This window comes from Gymnoscopelus braueri (genome assembly GCF_963280865.1).
Source record: "Gymnoscopelus braueri genome assembly, chromosome: 21".
NCBI lineage: Eukaryota > Metazoa > Chordata > Actinopteri > Myctophiformes > Myctophidae > Gymnoscopelus > Gymnoscopelus braueri.
Window position 1 is genome coordinate 25,909,770 of NC_137623.1, and position 13,559 is coordinate 25,923,328.

Consider the following 13,559-nt stretch of genomic DNA (forward strand, 5'->3'; position numbering starts at 1 on the left):
TTTTGTGAGGGTATTAACTACCCTAGGAGACACGGGGAGAACATGCAAACTCCACACAGAGTAGGCCCTTTCGCCAACCCCACCTAGGGTATGGGCGCTGATGACGCGGAGGAGAAGACACGCCCCCAGCGCCCACAGCGTCCCCGGCGGGAATCGAACCCAGGACCTTCTAGCTGTGAGGCGACAGTGCTACCGACTGCGCCACCGTGCCTCCTGGAATTGAGCTTCTTATTGAAAATATGTTTATTTGTGACTTTAATGAGCAGTGAATGGGCAATACCGATCTACAGTATATTAGAGTTGTACTGAAGAAATACTTTATTGAATATTGACAACTAAATTCCAGTGCAAGTTTTGAACACTTAAGGTCCTTACACACCGGCGAATATGCGAATATACGCAAAATTCGGACTCGTTCCGAATAATTAAAAGACGCTTTTTCGCGAAACTGATGTGGACGCTTGCATTGACTTTATAAGGTTTTAAAAAAAAACATATTTATTCGCATGAAGAATTCGCCCCGGTGTGTAAGGACCTTTAGAACATAATTTGTGGAGGATAAGCTAACTTCCTAAGAATTGAGTCAGCAACAGCGTAAATCAAATGAAAGATTTTCTATCTGGTCAGGGATTCTGCACATCACCACTCTACCTTTTTTTGTTTTAAATGCCTTTCCCTCTTCCAACTCCAAGCTGAATATGTATTCACATGTGAGTGTGAAATGAAAGAGGTGAATGAGGAATGCAGCGGCAACAGGATATGAGGCAGGCTACTACGTTCTGCATGCTCTGACCCCCAGATCATTATCTGTACCCTCAGGGTACCGATACCGTAGGCACTCAGCTCCTCGCAAGGTTACAGCAAGACTTAATTTTCCAACATAGCGCTGTCGTTTGGGAAACGTTGCCTGCTTTGGTTTATGTGCCTGAGGAATTCTGTCACCTGCTGCAAAGCGACATAAATCTTGCATATGAGATAGGTAGGTTTTAAAACGACAAGCCCTCCCACTTGCCACAGTATCTCACACTAGCTGGCTCAACAACATGACAATAAAGAATCTCGAGTCAAACCTCGAACGAAGTCTCTTGAGTCGGTGGGCAGTAACACCCTGAGGTTCTTTCATATTTTGAGTCAACTGTCGCTCCTGCGCTCTTTATATTTACTGCTATCAGACAGCTCCTTTCAAATAAGTGAAATAAGCCTACTGTGCGATCCAAAGACAATGGGGCTTCTACAGTCAGTTCCATCACGCACTCTCTTTCTGGCAACATGCAAAATCGACATGGTGTTGTTCAGTGACATTTCAATAAACAAAGATGAAGGTTAAGCTAGGACTAGAATGTAGGGGCCTAGGGGGGAGAGCACAGCTTACTCAGACAACTTACTTTATATATATATAAAATATTTCATATTGAAACACACACAAGTCAAGAAGGCCAAGACAAGAATCAACAACAAAATACAGAATAAATGAATTTGCACATAAAATACTGTGGAATAACGTCTTGTGTACTAAGCTGTGTGAGGAGTTGCCTTCAAGTGAAGATTTATTAGTTATTTGTCCTTCTCCTTGCGATATGTCCTGGAATATTCAAAGACATTACTGTATGCTGGCCTGGTATTTATTGTTATGAGTACAGGTTGTCTCTGTGGCGCGGGCCTCTTATCTATGTATAAAAATGGTCCGATCCCTGCTGTTAAGACAGAGAACTCCTTGAACACCCATCTGTGTGTATCATATCATGTACAGCACTTCTCCCATGAGATTGTGTATTAAACCTCAACTTCTTTGAAATACATTGTGTCTCAGACTCCGTTTGCCTCAACATCCTGATGGATCCAGAATCCCTCGACAATGCTGTATGTCAAACAGGAGTGAGTAAAAAGAGCAAAATACTATCCTGCTCATGCATAGTAACTAAAAACAACAACTAGTTCTGAATAGTTGGTGCCATGATGCGGGATGCTCATGACATCAGGGCTGCTGTCTTTTAGAGCCAGAAGACTAGATATAGCAGCAGTGGCATTCTCTCAGAGATGTCGCTGAGCCCCAGGAGCTTGAAGGGATTATGTAAGTCAGTCAGTATACTCCTCTGGAGCCAGGCCCGGAGGAAGGGCTCGTCAGCGAGCGCCTGGTGGCCGGGCTAACCACGGAGCCCGGCCGGGCACAGCCCGAAGAAGGAACGTGGGCAGATCTTCGCCGCCACGTGGGCCCACCACCCGCGATCGGAACCAGTGGGGTCGGGTGCACTGTCAGATGGGTGGCAGTGACAGCAGAGGTTCCAGACGGACCAATCAGGGGCAGCAGAGGCTGACTTTTGGGACGTGGAACGTAACTACGCTGGTGGGGAAGGAGCCTGAGCTGGTGCGGGAGGCAGAGCGCTACCGGTTAGACCTGGTGGGGCTTGCCTCCACACATAGCAAGGACTCTGGAACCAAACTCCTGGACAAGGGGTGGACCTTGTTTTATTCTGGAGTTGCTCAGGGTGTGAGGTCTCAGGCGGGTGTGGGGATACTCACAAGCCCCCGGCTGAGTGCCATCACGTTGGGGTTCACCCCGGTGGACAAGAGAGTCGCCTCCCTCCGCCTAAGGGTTGATGGGGGGAAAACTCTGACTGTTGTCTGTGCGTACGCGCCAAACAAGAGTTCAGAGTATTCGGCCTTTTTGGATACCCTGCATGGGGTCCTGCATGGGGCTCCGGTGGGGGATTCCATAGTCTTGCTGGGGGACTTCAACGCACACGTGGGCAATGACGGGGATACTTGGACTGGCGTGATTGGGAGGAACGGTCTCCCTGATCTGAACCTGAGTGGTGGCTTGTTATTGGATTTCTGTGCTAGTCATGGACTGACAATAACAAACACCATGTTCAAACATAAGGATGCTCATAAGTGTACTTGGTACCAGAGTACCCTAGGCCAAAGATCAATGATCGATTTTGTAATCGTATCAGCTGATCTGAGGCCGCATGTTCTGGACACTCGGGTGAAGAGAGGGGCGGAACTGTCAACTGATCACCATCTGGTGGTGAGTTGGTTCAGATGGCGGGGGAAGCCTCTGGACAGACCTGGCAAACCCAAGCGTGTAGTGCGGGTGAACTGGGAACGTTTGGAGGAGACCTCTGTTCGGAAGGAATTTAACTCCCACCTCCGGCGGGACTTCTCTGGCATCCCTGTGGAGGTTGGGGGCATTGAACAGGAATGGGCAATGTTCAAAGCCTCTATTGCTAAAGCTGCGGTTGTGAGCTGTGGTCAGAAGGTCTTAGGTGCCTCAAGGGGCGGTAACCCTCGAACACCCTGGTGGACAGCGGTGGTCAGGGAAGCCGTCCGACTGAAGAAGGAGGCCTATCGGGGTATGATATCCCAGGGGACTCCAGAGGCAGTTGCAAGGTACCGACAGGCCCGAAGGGCGGCAGCCACAGCTGTGACGGAGGCTAAGCAGCGGGTGTGGGAGGAGTTCGGGGAATCCATGGAGAAGGACTTTCGGGCGGCACCAAAGTTGTTCTGGACGACCATACGGCACCTCAGGAGGGGAAAGCGGGGAACCATCCAAGCTGTATACAGCAAGGATGGGGCTCTGCTGACTTCAAGTGAGGAAGTCGTAGGGAGGTGGAAGGAACACTTTGAGGAACTCCTAAACCCAATGACATCAGACCCACCCTCCCTGACAGGAGCAGAGCCTGAGGATGATGGGGGATCGGCGTCAATCTCCCGGAAGGAAGTCACTGAGGTAGTTAAACAACTCCACAGTGGCAAAGCTCCGGGGGTTGATGAGATTCGTCCAGAAATGCTGAAGGCTCTGGGTGTTGAGGGGCTGTCTTGGTTGATACGTCTTTGCAACATCGCGTGGAAGTCTGGGACAGTACCGAGGGAGTGGCAGACTGGGGTGGTGGTCCCACTTTTCAAAAAGGGGGACCAGAGGTTGTGTGCCAATTACAGAGGTATCACATTACTCAGCCTCCCTGGGAAAGTTTATGCCAAGGTACTGGAAAGGAGGGTCCGGCCGATAGTCGAACCTCAGATTCAAGAGGAGCAATGTGGTTTCCGTCCTGGTCGTGGAACAACTGACCAACTCTTTACTCTGGCAGGGATCCTGGAGAGGGCCTGGGAGTATGCATATCCGGTCTACATGTGTTTTGTGGATTTGGAGAAGGCATATGACCGGGTCCCCCGGGAGTTTCTGTGGGAGGTGCTGCGGGAATATGGGGTGAGGGGGACCTTGTTGAGGGCCATCCAATCTCTGTACGCCCAAAGCGAGAGCTGTGTCCGTGTGCTCGGCAGTAAGTCGGATTATTTTCCAGTGGGGGTTGGTCTCAGACAGGGCTGCGCCTTGTCACCTATCCTGTTTGTGATTTTCATGGACAGGATCTCGAGGCGAAGTCGTGGCGGAGAGGGTATACGGTTCGGTGAGCTAAGGGTTGCGTCACTGCTTTTTGCGGATGATGTGGTCCTGATGGCACCATCGGTCCGGGACCTTCAGCTCTCACTGGATCGGTTCGCAGTCGAGTGTGCGTCGGCTGGGATGAAAATCAGCATCTCCAAATCTGAGGCCATGGTTCTCAGCAGGAAACCGGTGGATTGTGCAGTCCGGGTAGGGAATGAGGCTTTGCCCCAGGTGAAGGAGTTTAAGTATCTCGGGGTCTTGTTCACGAGTGAGGGGAGGACGGAGCAGGAGATCAGCCGGAGAATCGGAGCAGCAGGAGCGGTATTGCAGTCGCTGTACCGCACTGTGGTGACGAAAAGAGAGCTGAGCCAGAAGGCAAAGCTCTCGGTCTTCCGAGCAATCTTCGTTCCTACTCTCACCTATGGTCATGAAGTGTGGGTCATGACCGAAAGAATAAGGTCGCGGGTACAAGCGGCCGAAATGAGTTTTCTCAGACGGGTGGCTGGCATCTCCCTTAGAGATAGGGTGAGAAGTTCGGTCACCCGGGAGAGACTCGGAGTAGAGTCGCTGCTCCTTCGCTTGGAAAGGAGCCAGCTTAGGTGGTTCGGGCATCTAGTACGGATGCCTCCCGAGCGTCTCCCTAGGGAGGTCCTCGCTGCACGTCCCACTGGGAGGAGACCCCGGGGCAGACCAAGGACCAGATGGGCGGATTACATCTCCACACTGGCCTGGGAACGCCTCGGGATCCCCCAGGAGGAAGTTGCTAATGTTGCTCAGGAGAGGAAGGTCTGGAGCTCTCTGCTGGAACTGTTGCCCCCGCGACCCGACTCCGGATAAGCGGTTGAAGATGGATGGATGGAGTCAGTATACTAGGTCACCCAGCGGTTTTGATATGCAGAGCTACTGTATTAGAGCTAGGCTACTTTATTTATGGTATGCATGTGCAAAAAATATATATTTAAAATATTGATTTGATGCTCATATTAACCTTAGGAAGTATTACGTTTGTTTTTATTTTCACATGCATTCCATAAATTCTAGACCACACATGGACAAATGACATCATGAACTTGCGACGGGCATTGCCCCTATTGAGTGAAAGATGAACTATTAAAATAAATAAAAATATTTAAGGTGTTTTTAATTTTACATTTTAGTTATAGAGGACAATTATAATGTATTAAGGCATATTTGGTTTATTAGCCAGGGATCCTTTTAAGATTGATTTTCCTATTCAAAAATAGCAGATACACAAGCTCATATGTATTAAGCTTGTAGATCTACCATTTTTGAAAAAAGAAATTGTGAAAGTGTGTGCAAATCTTTGAATATATACGTAGATTTTTCAAATCTTTGCGTCTGGGGGTCCCTGGAACAAAATATTTTGAGATGGGGGGGGTCCGCGGACAAATACATACATTTTGGGTGTTCCTTTGACATGAAAAAAGTTTCAGAACCACTGAGATTATAGCAACATCAAAAGAAAATTGATTTAGAAGACACAAATGTTCCCTTCATTCCCTTATCCCTACATTTTTTTTTCTAAAAGAATTGCAAATCTACAATCTCATAGCACGGCAGCTTGTATATCTGCTAATTTTGAATAGCCCAAAGTATAAAATAATGGTTATAGCTAAAAATCTAAAATGACACATGTATGCGTTCCCGGATTGAATGGCTTAAGCTCCATTCAGAATCAGATGCTTCATTTATAGGTTAAAAATCTGTATTAGCATAATGTGGCTCTATGGCTATGTCTGCCTACATACAGTAGCTACTCTTAATTCAGCAATTTGAAACATTTCACATAAACACATTTTACTTAAAAAAACAAACATTAGCCTATAGAATACCATGCTCTAGGAGCGGCAGGGGTTGTGGCTGTAAGGTTCCTGCCTGGTTCCAACCCCCGGCTCCACCTGGCTTCGTGTCGATGTGTCCTTGAGCAAGACACTGAACACCTACTGTAGCTGCTCCCAGTGATTGGGCAGGCCTTGCATCGTTGCTTCTGCCGTTGGCATGTGAATGTGCATGCGTCTGGGTGAATGTAATGCACATCGTAAAGTGCTTTGGATAAAGACGCCATTAGAAATGCAGACCAATTTACCATTTAGTTTTTCTAATGGTAAATTGAGGCAGCCTTGTATCGTCTGTATTTCTCTGACCACAGAGCACAGACACCCACTGAATATATGACTAATCCTGCTCTTTAACCCATTAAGACCGGGAACGCATCTGTGTCATTTTAGATTTTAGCTATATAACCACTATTTTATACTTTGGCTATTCAAAAACAGCAGATATAGAAGCTCATAGCATTTTTTTTTGCAAATCTTTGAATATATATACATTTCTAAAGCGTACATTTGTAACTCAAATCTTTGCTTTTGGGGGTCCCCGGAACTAAATATTTTGATATGGGGGTCGGCCGCCAAATACATTTTGGGGGTCCTTGACATGAAAAAGTTTGAGAACCACTGATATAGAAACATTAGGTTTTTCAGACACCTGTTAGGATTTAGAAGACATTTGCGGATGCTTTCCCGGATTGAATGGGTTAATCAAGCCCAAGTGAGGGGGGCTTCACCTCTTCCAATGAGTATCCTCAACTAACCTCTCACAGAACGCACAGGTTTTCTTCTCATTTAAAAAGAAAATGTCAGGGTGCGGGGCTGGGGTCTGGAATACATTATTTGCATGCATTAGAGAGAGAGCTTGGACAAACAAGATAACTGTATAAATATATCCAATGGCCTTGGCGGGTTTGCACAGACTTGGAATGCCTCTGAGGCGGGCTCTGTTACGGGGCAGCTACAGTAGAGAAAGGTAGGCCGTTTGGCTGCAATACAAGATGGACCCATTGTTTCAGTGGTAGTGTCAAATTACTCCCATTGCAGAACACACACCAAAGTGTTCCAATTCCAGACCACAGAGCCAAACACTGGCAACACATCACACACACCCCTCTGTGTTGAAATATCAAGAGATATGTCCTCGTGAAGGTAAAACATACAAGGTTTACCTTCCAGAATGTCTGTTGAATTAGTATGTACAACTTCCCTATTAGTTACATGTATATCACATACGTGTATCACACATATCACACACACAACACATCACGCATCCCTGTGTTGAAATACCAAGAGATATGTCCTTGTGAAGGTAAAACATAGAAGGTTTACCTTCCAGAATGTCTGTTGAATTAGTATGTACAACTTCCCTATTAGTTATGAGCAGATGTGTATCACTCACACACACACACACACACACACACACACACACACACACACACACACACACACACACACACACACACACACACACACACACAGTGTTGAAATACCAAGAGATATGTCCTCGTGAATGTAAAACAAAACATACAAGGTTCACCTTCCTGAATGTCTGTTGAATTAATAGTATGTACAACTTCCCTTCCCTTTGTTATATTATAAAGCCACTCCCACATCACTTAGGCCAGCCAATAAGAATTTGACCATAAGAAAGCTGTATATCGGACAATGCACCTGCTGCTACTGTACTGAGATGTGTGGCTTTCTAGGTCCTCACCATCATAGATCGTAGGATCAGGGTATTCACAGACGGATAGAAGGATATGTAGTTAGGAATTAGCCTGGGATCAATGCCATTTTCAGGTTTCTGATCCGGTCAAAGCGGAAATAACTTTACGTCATCAGGTAGCCGGAACCAACGACCGGAATCACCTAGTTTAAAATGTTTTTAATTTGGTATAATCGTTTTGTTTCTTTTGGTATAATAATAATCATTTGATATTTCCATCTTTTATTCTAACTTGTAGCGTGACTAACACCACCCGGAACCAACCACCGGAACCTCGATAATTTTTTTCTAAACCGGATCACACGGCTAGTTCTAGAACAAATACCAGCTTTCCTCCACGGTGGAAAGACTGGTGACGCAAGGTTAGTTAGGAATAGGATCAGGGTATTCAGAGATTAAGCTGTGTGTGAAAATACTGACAACAATGTCTCTCCATGGTAACCGGATAGGTGGGCACTAGGGACATCTGGGCACCACAATGTAAAATTGGCCATGCATTTTGTACAAAATGCTAAACAATTTAATAATTAAAACAATGGTCTTAAGTAAAGTGAAGTAAAGTATACATGATTAGAACAAGCTTAAGCATTCAACAATTAAGGTCTAATATTTCTACAATTGCTAAAAATTGCTACAAAACCTGTACATCCAGTCATTTTGGGGCATAAACAATAAGTTGAAGGATAAAATTAAGGCTGATATATTTTTCTAATATATATTTTTTTTAACATTTTAGACAAAATTGATGTCCCTAGTGCCCACCTCTCCTGTATCCCTCTCCATCACCACCACTCCCTTCCTATACGGGCAGAGCTTCATTTCCACCAGGAAACTAGGCAACCACTTTACGTTTACATAGATAGCATCATATAGCTGTGATTGAATTAATACTCGCGACTGTGTAACGGATGTATCGCCTATTAGTAGTCGATTTGCGTGTCATTCACTGGACGTGTAGTGTGTGGAACGTCAACGTAACTTTGTAACCAACCTCGTTACAGTTACGAAGCAGCAATATTGCTACAATGTAGCAAACCACCCAATACCAGTGGTGGAATAAGTACTCAAGGTTTTTTACTTGAGTAAAAGTATCAGTACTACAATGCAGAAATACTCTTGTTACAAGTGCAAGTCTGGTATTCAGAATTTACTTGAGTAAACGTATTGGCATCAAAATGTACTTCATAAGTACCGACAGTAAAAGTACTCATTATCAAGAAATCTTCCATTTCATGTTTTCAAAATGTATAAAATAATTTGAAAATAGTAGTTCTACAAGCTCACAACGTGCGACGCATTATGAGCTTGTAGATAGGGCTGAGGGCTGAGGTGGTTAATGTATGTTTTGTAATAACAATCCAAATCTACAAAGTAACTAGCCTAACTAAAGTTGTCCAATAATTGTAGTGGATAAAAGTACAATATTTGCCTCTGAGATGTAGTGGAGTAAAAGTAAAAGTACTGAAAATTGGAAATACTCCAGTAAAGTAAAAAATTACCTCACAATTGTACTTAAGTACAGTACTTGAGTATATGTACTTAGTTACTTTCCACCACTGCCCAACACCCCTTTTGCACCATTTCCGTACTTCACGCAATCATGTCACACTATACATAGATTAAACAACGATTTCCCCTCCGACACATAAAACAATGCATTGTTAGTCGTCTAGTCGACAAAAATCTAAATATATTACTAAACACCAGGATGTTGATGATGCGACACTGACACACATTACGGGTAGCTCTGGTCCAGAGCGTTAGCGAGTTCTCTCTGACGCTCTGCAATACGCCCTGCTCTGCTCATAGGCCGAAAATGCCACTGCCGTGCGAGGTCTCCGTCTTCAGTCAAAACAAACAAAGCTATTTCGCTACTCATCTAAACAAAGGTTGTTTTGTGTTGTTGAAAGTCTATTCTACAGGGTGGGAAGCCTCTCGGGACCCCACCTTCTCTGTATAATACACTTTTTGGGCAGAAAATAAAATATGTCCACCAGACGGGAAATTATTGTATTTACTCACCTGCGCCCTCTACAGATCTGGTCAATATAAATTACCATTGACCAGATCTGTAGAGGGCGCAGTGGAGTACACAAAATCATTTCCGTCTGGACATATTTTATTTTACTGCCCAACATGTATTATACAGAGAAGAAGGTGAGGGCCTGAGAGGCTTCCCACCCTGGAGAATAGACTTTCAACAACACAAAACTGCCTTTGTTTTGGTGAATAGCTAAATAGTTTTGTTTATTCTTTACTAAAGACTTTCGGTCTATGAGCGGAGCAGCGCGCCTGGCAGAGCGTTAGAGAGAACTCGCCAACGCTCTGGACCAGGGCTAGTATATGACGTGTCTGAATCAATAAATAATACTGCAAAGAACAACAATAATAACATAAACTTACCCAATGCCACCTCGCAGGCTTTGCGCAGTTGAGAATGATGAGCCTTTTTGACCTCCTTGTCGGCGAGGATCTTCTCCAGAGCTCTGGTGAGGAACATGTTTTTGGTCTTTTTGCCCTCATGCATGTCGCACCGGGATCGGGCCGAGGAGGTGTATGTGTGTCCCTTGTAATGACCGCGACCGTCTCTCCAATAAGGTATATTCCTTTGTGAATGTCACTCCACGCACTGTCCCTCTGAACAGACGAACATAAATAAACACAGAAGGTACGGGGGTAAATCCCTCAGATTTCCATTAGCAACCTGCCTGCGCCATGTTGGAAGGAGAGGAAACGACGTCACGTACGTTAAGAGCCGAACGGCTGCAGTGTGAGGCAGAGAGAGAGAGAGAGGGAGGGTGTGAGGCAGAGAGAGAGAGGGAGAGAGAGAGAGAGAGAGAGAGAGAGAGAGAGAGAGAGAGAGAGAGAGGCTGTCATGATTGTAGTTCTATATCACAACCTAATGAGCCACAGCAGAGTATTTTAATGGAACATTGCATTTCAAAACTGTGATATTGAAATGTAAGATTCAAGATACATTGTTGTCATGTGTAACAACAATGACTTACTCCCCATTCACCCTAATACTCCCAAAGCTTATCATACAATAGTTTTGCTTTGGCTAAGATATGACTCAAGAGCATACAGCAGAGCTTACAGTATGTCAGTTAGGAAAGTCCCAACAAAAAATGTAACCAAGAAAACCATGCTATTTGACACATGGTGGCATGTTTTCCTTAGGGGAAAATGGACTGTTTGCCTTGATTAGCCTACCAGTTACATCACTTCTAAATCCTGCAGTAAAAGTAGCAGCATATGTCAAATAAAAGTTAAAAGGAAAGAGGCAGGTACTGAAAGATGGACTGTGGCTGCAAACATTCTTAGAGACAATATTTATGGAGGGAGCTGCATCATCTCTAAGAACTTTATAATGAGGAACAACAGTTGTAAAAGGTCATTATGACATGGTTCATGAAGTACCTCTCCAGAATATTGAGAGACACACCACACCAGTAGCGACATAAACGGTCCATGACCATTTGTTTCTTTCTCTTTTTTTTGGTATTGGAATATACTGTGCTGTAATATTTTTCTTTGAAGTCCCCCAGATCCACATCTTGCTGAGTTTTATTTTTGTCTGTATTCAAATTTATTTTATTTTTATTTTATTCTTTCCATTTTGTATTAGTATCTTAGCTGATATTAATGTGACTTTAACTATATCCTTTTATAATTGCCTTCCTTTTTCACCAAATGCCCTGGCACAGTCTAGCACAGAATAGCATAGTACAGTATTCAAATCATTTTAACTTTCATAACTACAATGAAAGAAGTGAAAACATCAATATCCTATTAGCAACATGCTTCTATTCTCATGGCTGCCATTACTGGGGATCAATCAGAATAGTTGTCTCACTCAGACCCAGGGCCCAAGGGGTGCCCAAAGGAATCCGCACAGAATTTTAACAGACATAATACATCATATAAAAAAAGGCTGTTGAAGTCAATGTTCTGTTCTGGGCCCCGGCAAAACCTTGCCTCCACTAGAGCATCGGTTTATTACTATGTATCCTTGTGAATCCTATCTTTGCTCATCATGTCATGGTCACCGGGCTGCAACCATGGCCTGTGTTCTGACATCTTTATTCTGGCCAGCAGTGTCAGACGTAGCTCCTCAGTGGGGAATGGAACTGACAGACAGTTGTTGATAAGTCCGTGTCCACAGGGACAACGGCCACAGATAAGACTGTGCCACTTATAGGGTGCAGCTGACTGCCAATCGTTGATACCAGAACTTCTTTGTACCCGTTATCATTGTAAGAATGGTAAACCATATTCCTTTGTAGTCCGTTGACAGCAGGTAGTCCAAACCTGTAAAATATGATTTGACTCACTAACATGACATCTGACCGAAATAAACTATAAAACTATAAAATAAAAAATGGATGTTTGGACTTCACTGACACTGAACAAGTTCACAAGCAACAAATGCCCTGGTTTGAAAGGGAATCAATGAAAGGAGAGGAAAATATCTCAACTACCTCAGCATGTTTTGGATCTCTGAGGGCAGAATCAATACAACAAAGCCATCCGATACCAAGTGAACAAACCCCGGGGGTGCCTCTGGTAGAATTTAGATGTGGAATTTGTTAATTAGGCCCCTTTTCAATTCAACATCCAACCTTCGAAAAACAAATGTACCACTGTCATATAGGGGTCAGCGTCAGCCCTATGTTCCATCAGCCTTACGTTCCCTCAAAAGGTTTTATTTGTCTCTTACATACAAGTACAAGCAGCGGAATGTAGATGGGACTTGTTCCACCAAAATTGTGCTAACATAATTGTACAATAAAAGAAAGAAGTAGGCTAATAATAATAATACATATATTTTGTATTATTACTATTATTATTAAAAAATATGTAATGAAAATAAGACTTGGGGTTAGGGTCTTGTCTTAGATGGCAATGTCAATCAAATGTGCAAAAGGTATGAGGCAAGCATATACATAAGAATGAGAGACACTTGTCTCATTTCGTAATTTTTTGTTCCTAAAGAAAATGCAAATTTTCTGTTAAACTTTTTGTCCAGGTCCTCATTTAGTGCAGCTGCAGAGGAAAACAAGTATTTCTAAGTCTATAACCCTTAGCTGTGACTCAGGCATCTCTAGCACTTCCCATTTGACAATGTGTAACAGATCGATTTATTGTACGATAAGTGAATAGGTCGAGGGCCTCTACCAATTATATTGTTTTCTTTGGATTTAATTTTAAAAGAAATGTGAAATAAAATGTTTATTACATTACAATATCAATAGGAAATTATACTTCAGTTAACTCTTTTCTTTGCTTGGCAACCAAGACAGGAGGGGAGGCCAAAATAAAACCTGTTCGTATTCATTTATTTTGGTTCAGTTTGTTGTTTGCAATCAGGCTGTGTTGTGTAAGGCCCTGGAGAGTTACAAACAACACTGTGTCTGGCCTGTGTAACTGTCAAGAAACAAAATACTGTTTATCAGGGAAGAAACAAAAAGATGTGGATCAAAGCTATTTGATCCAAGCTTTGAGCTAAAGGCTGTGATTTGCTTACAAATAGCAAAAGTAATGTATATCTGACATTTAGAAAAACAAGCTTTTGTCTGCATGTGTTCAAATAAAG

The 13,559-nt window shown here is 43.8% G+C and overlaps 1 protein-coding gene across 7 annotated transcripts in view; it reads right to left on the minus strand.

Moving 5' to 3' along the window:
- Window positions 1-10,711, minus strand: part of arfgef1 (ADP-ribosylation factor guanine nucleotide-exchange factor 1 (brefeldin A-inhibited)) — an 81,939-nt gene extending 71,228 nt beyond the window's left edge. For all 7 annotated transcript variants that reach the window (XM_080418364.1, XM_080418362.1, XM_080418359.1 and 4 more), the window contains exon 1: window positions 10,367-10,711. In XM_080418364.1, the coding sequence (XP_080274490.1) occupies window positions 10,367-10,490 (124 nt within the window). In that variant the 5' untranslated portion in view covers window positions 10,491-10,711. The remainder of the gene's footprint in view (window positions 1-10,366) is intronic.
- Between the last annotated feature and the right edge of the window lie 2,848 nt (window positions 10,712-13,559).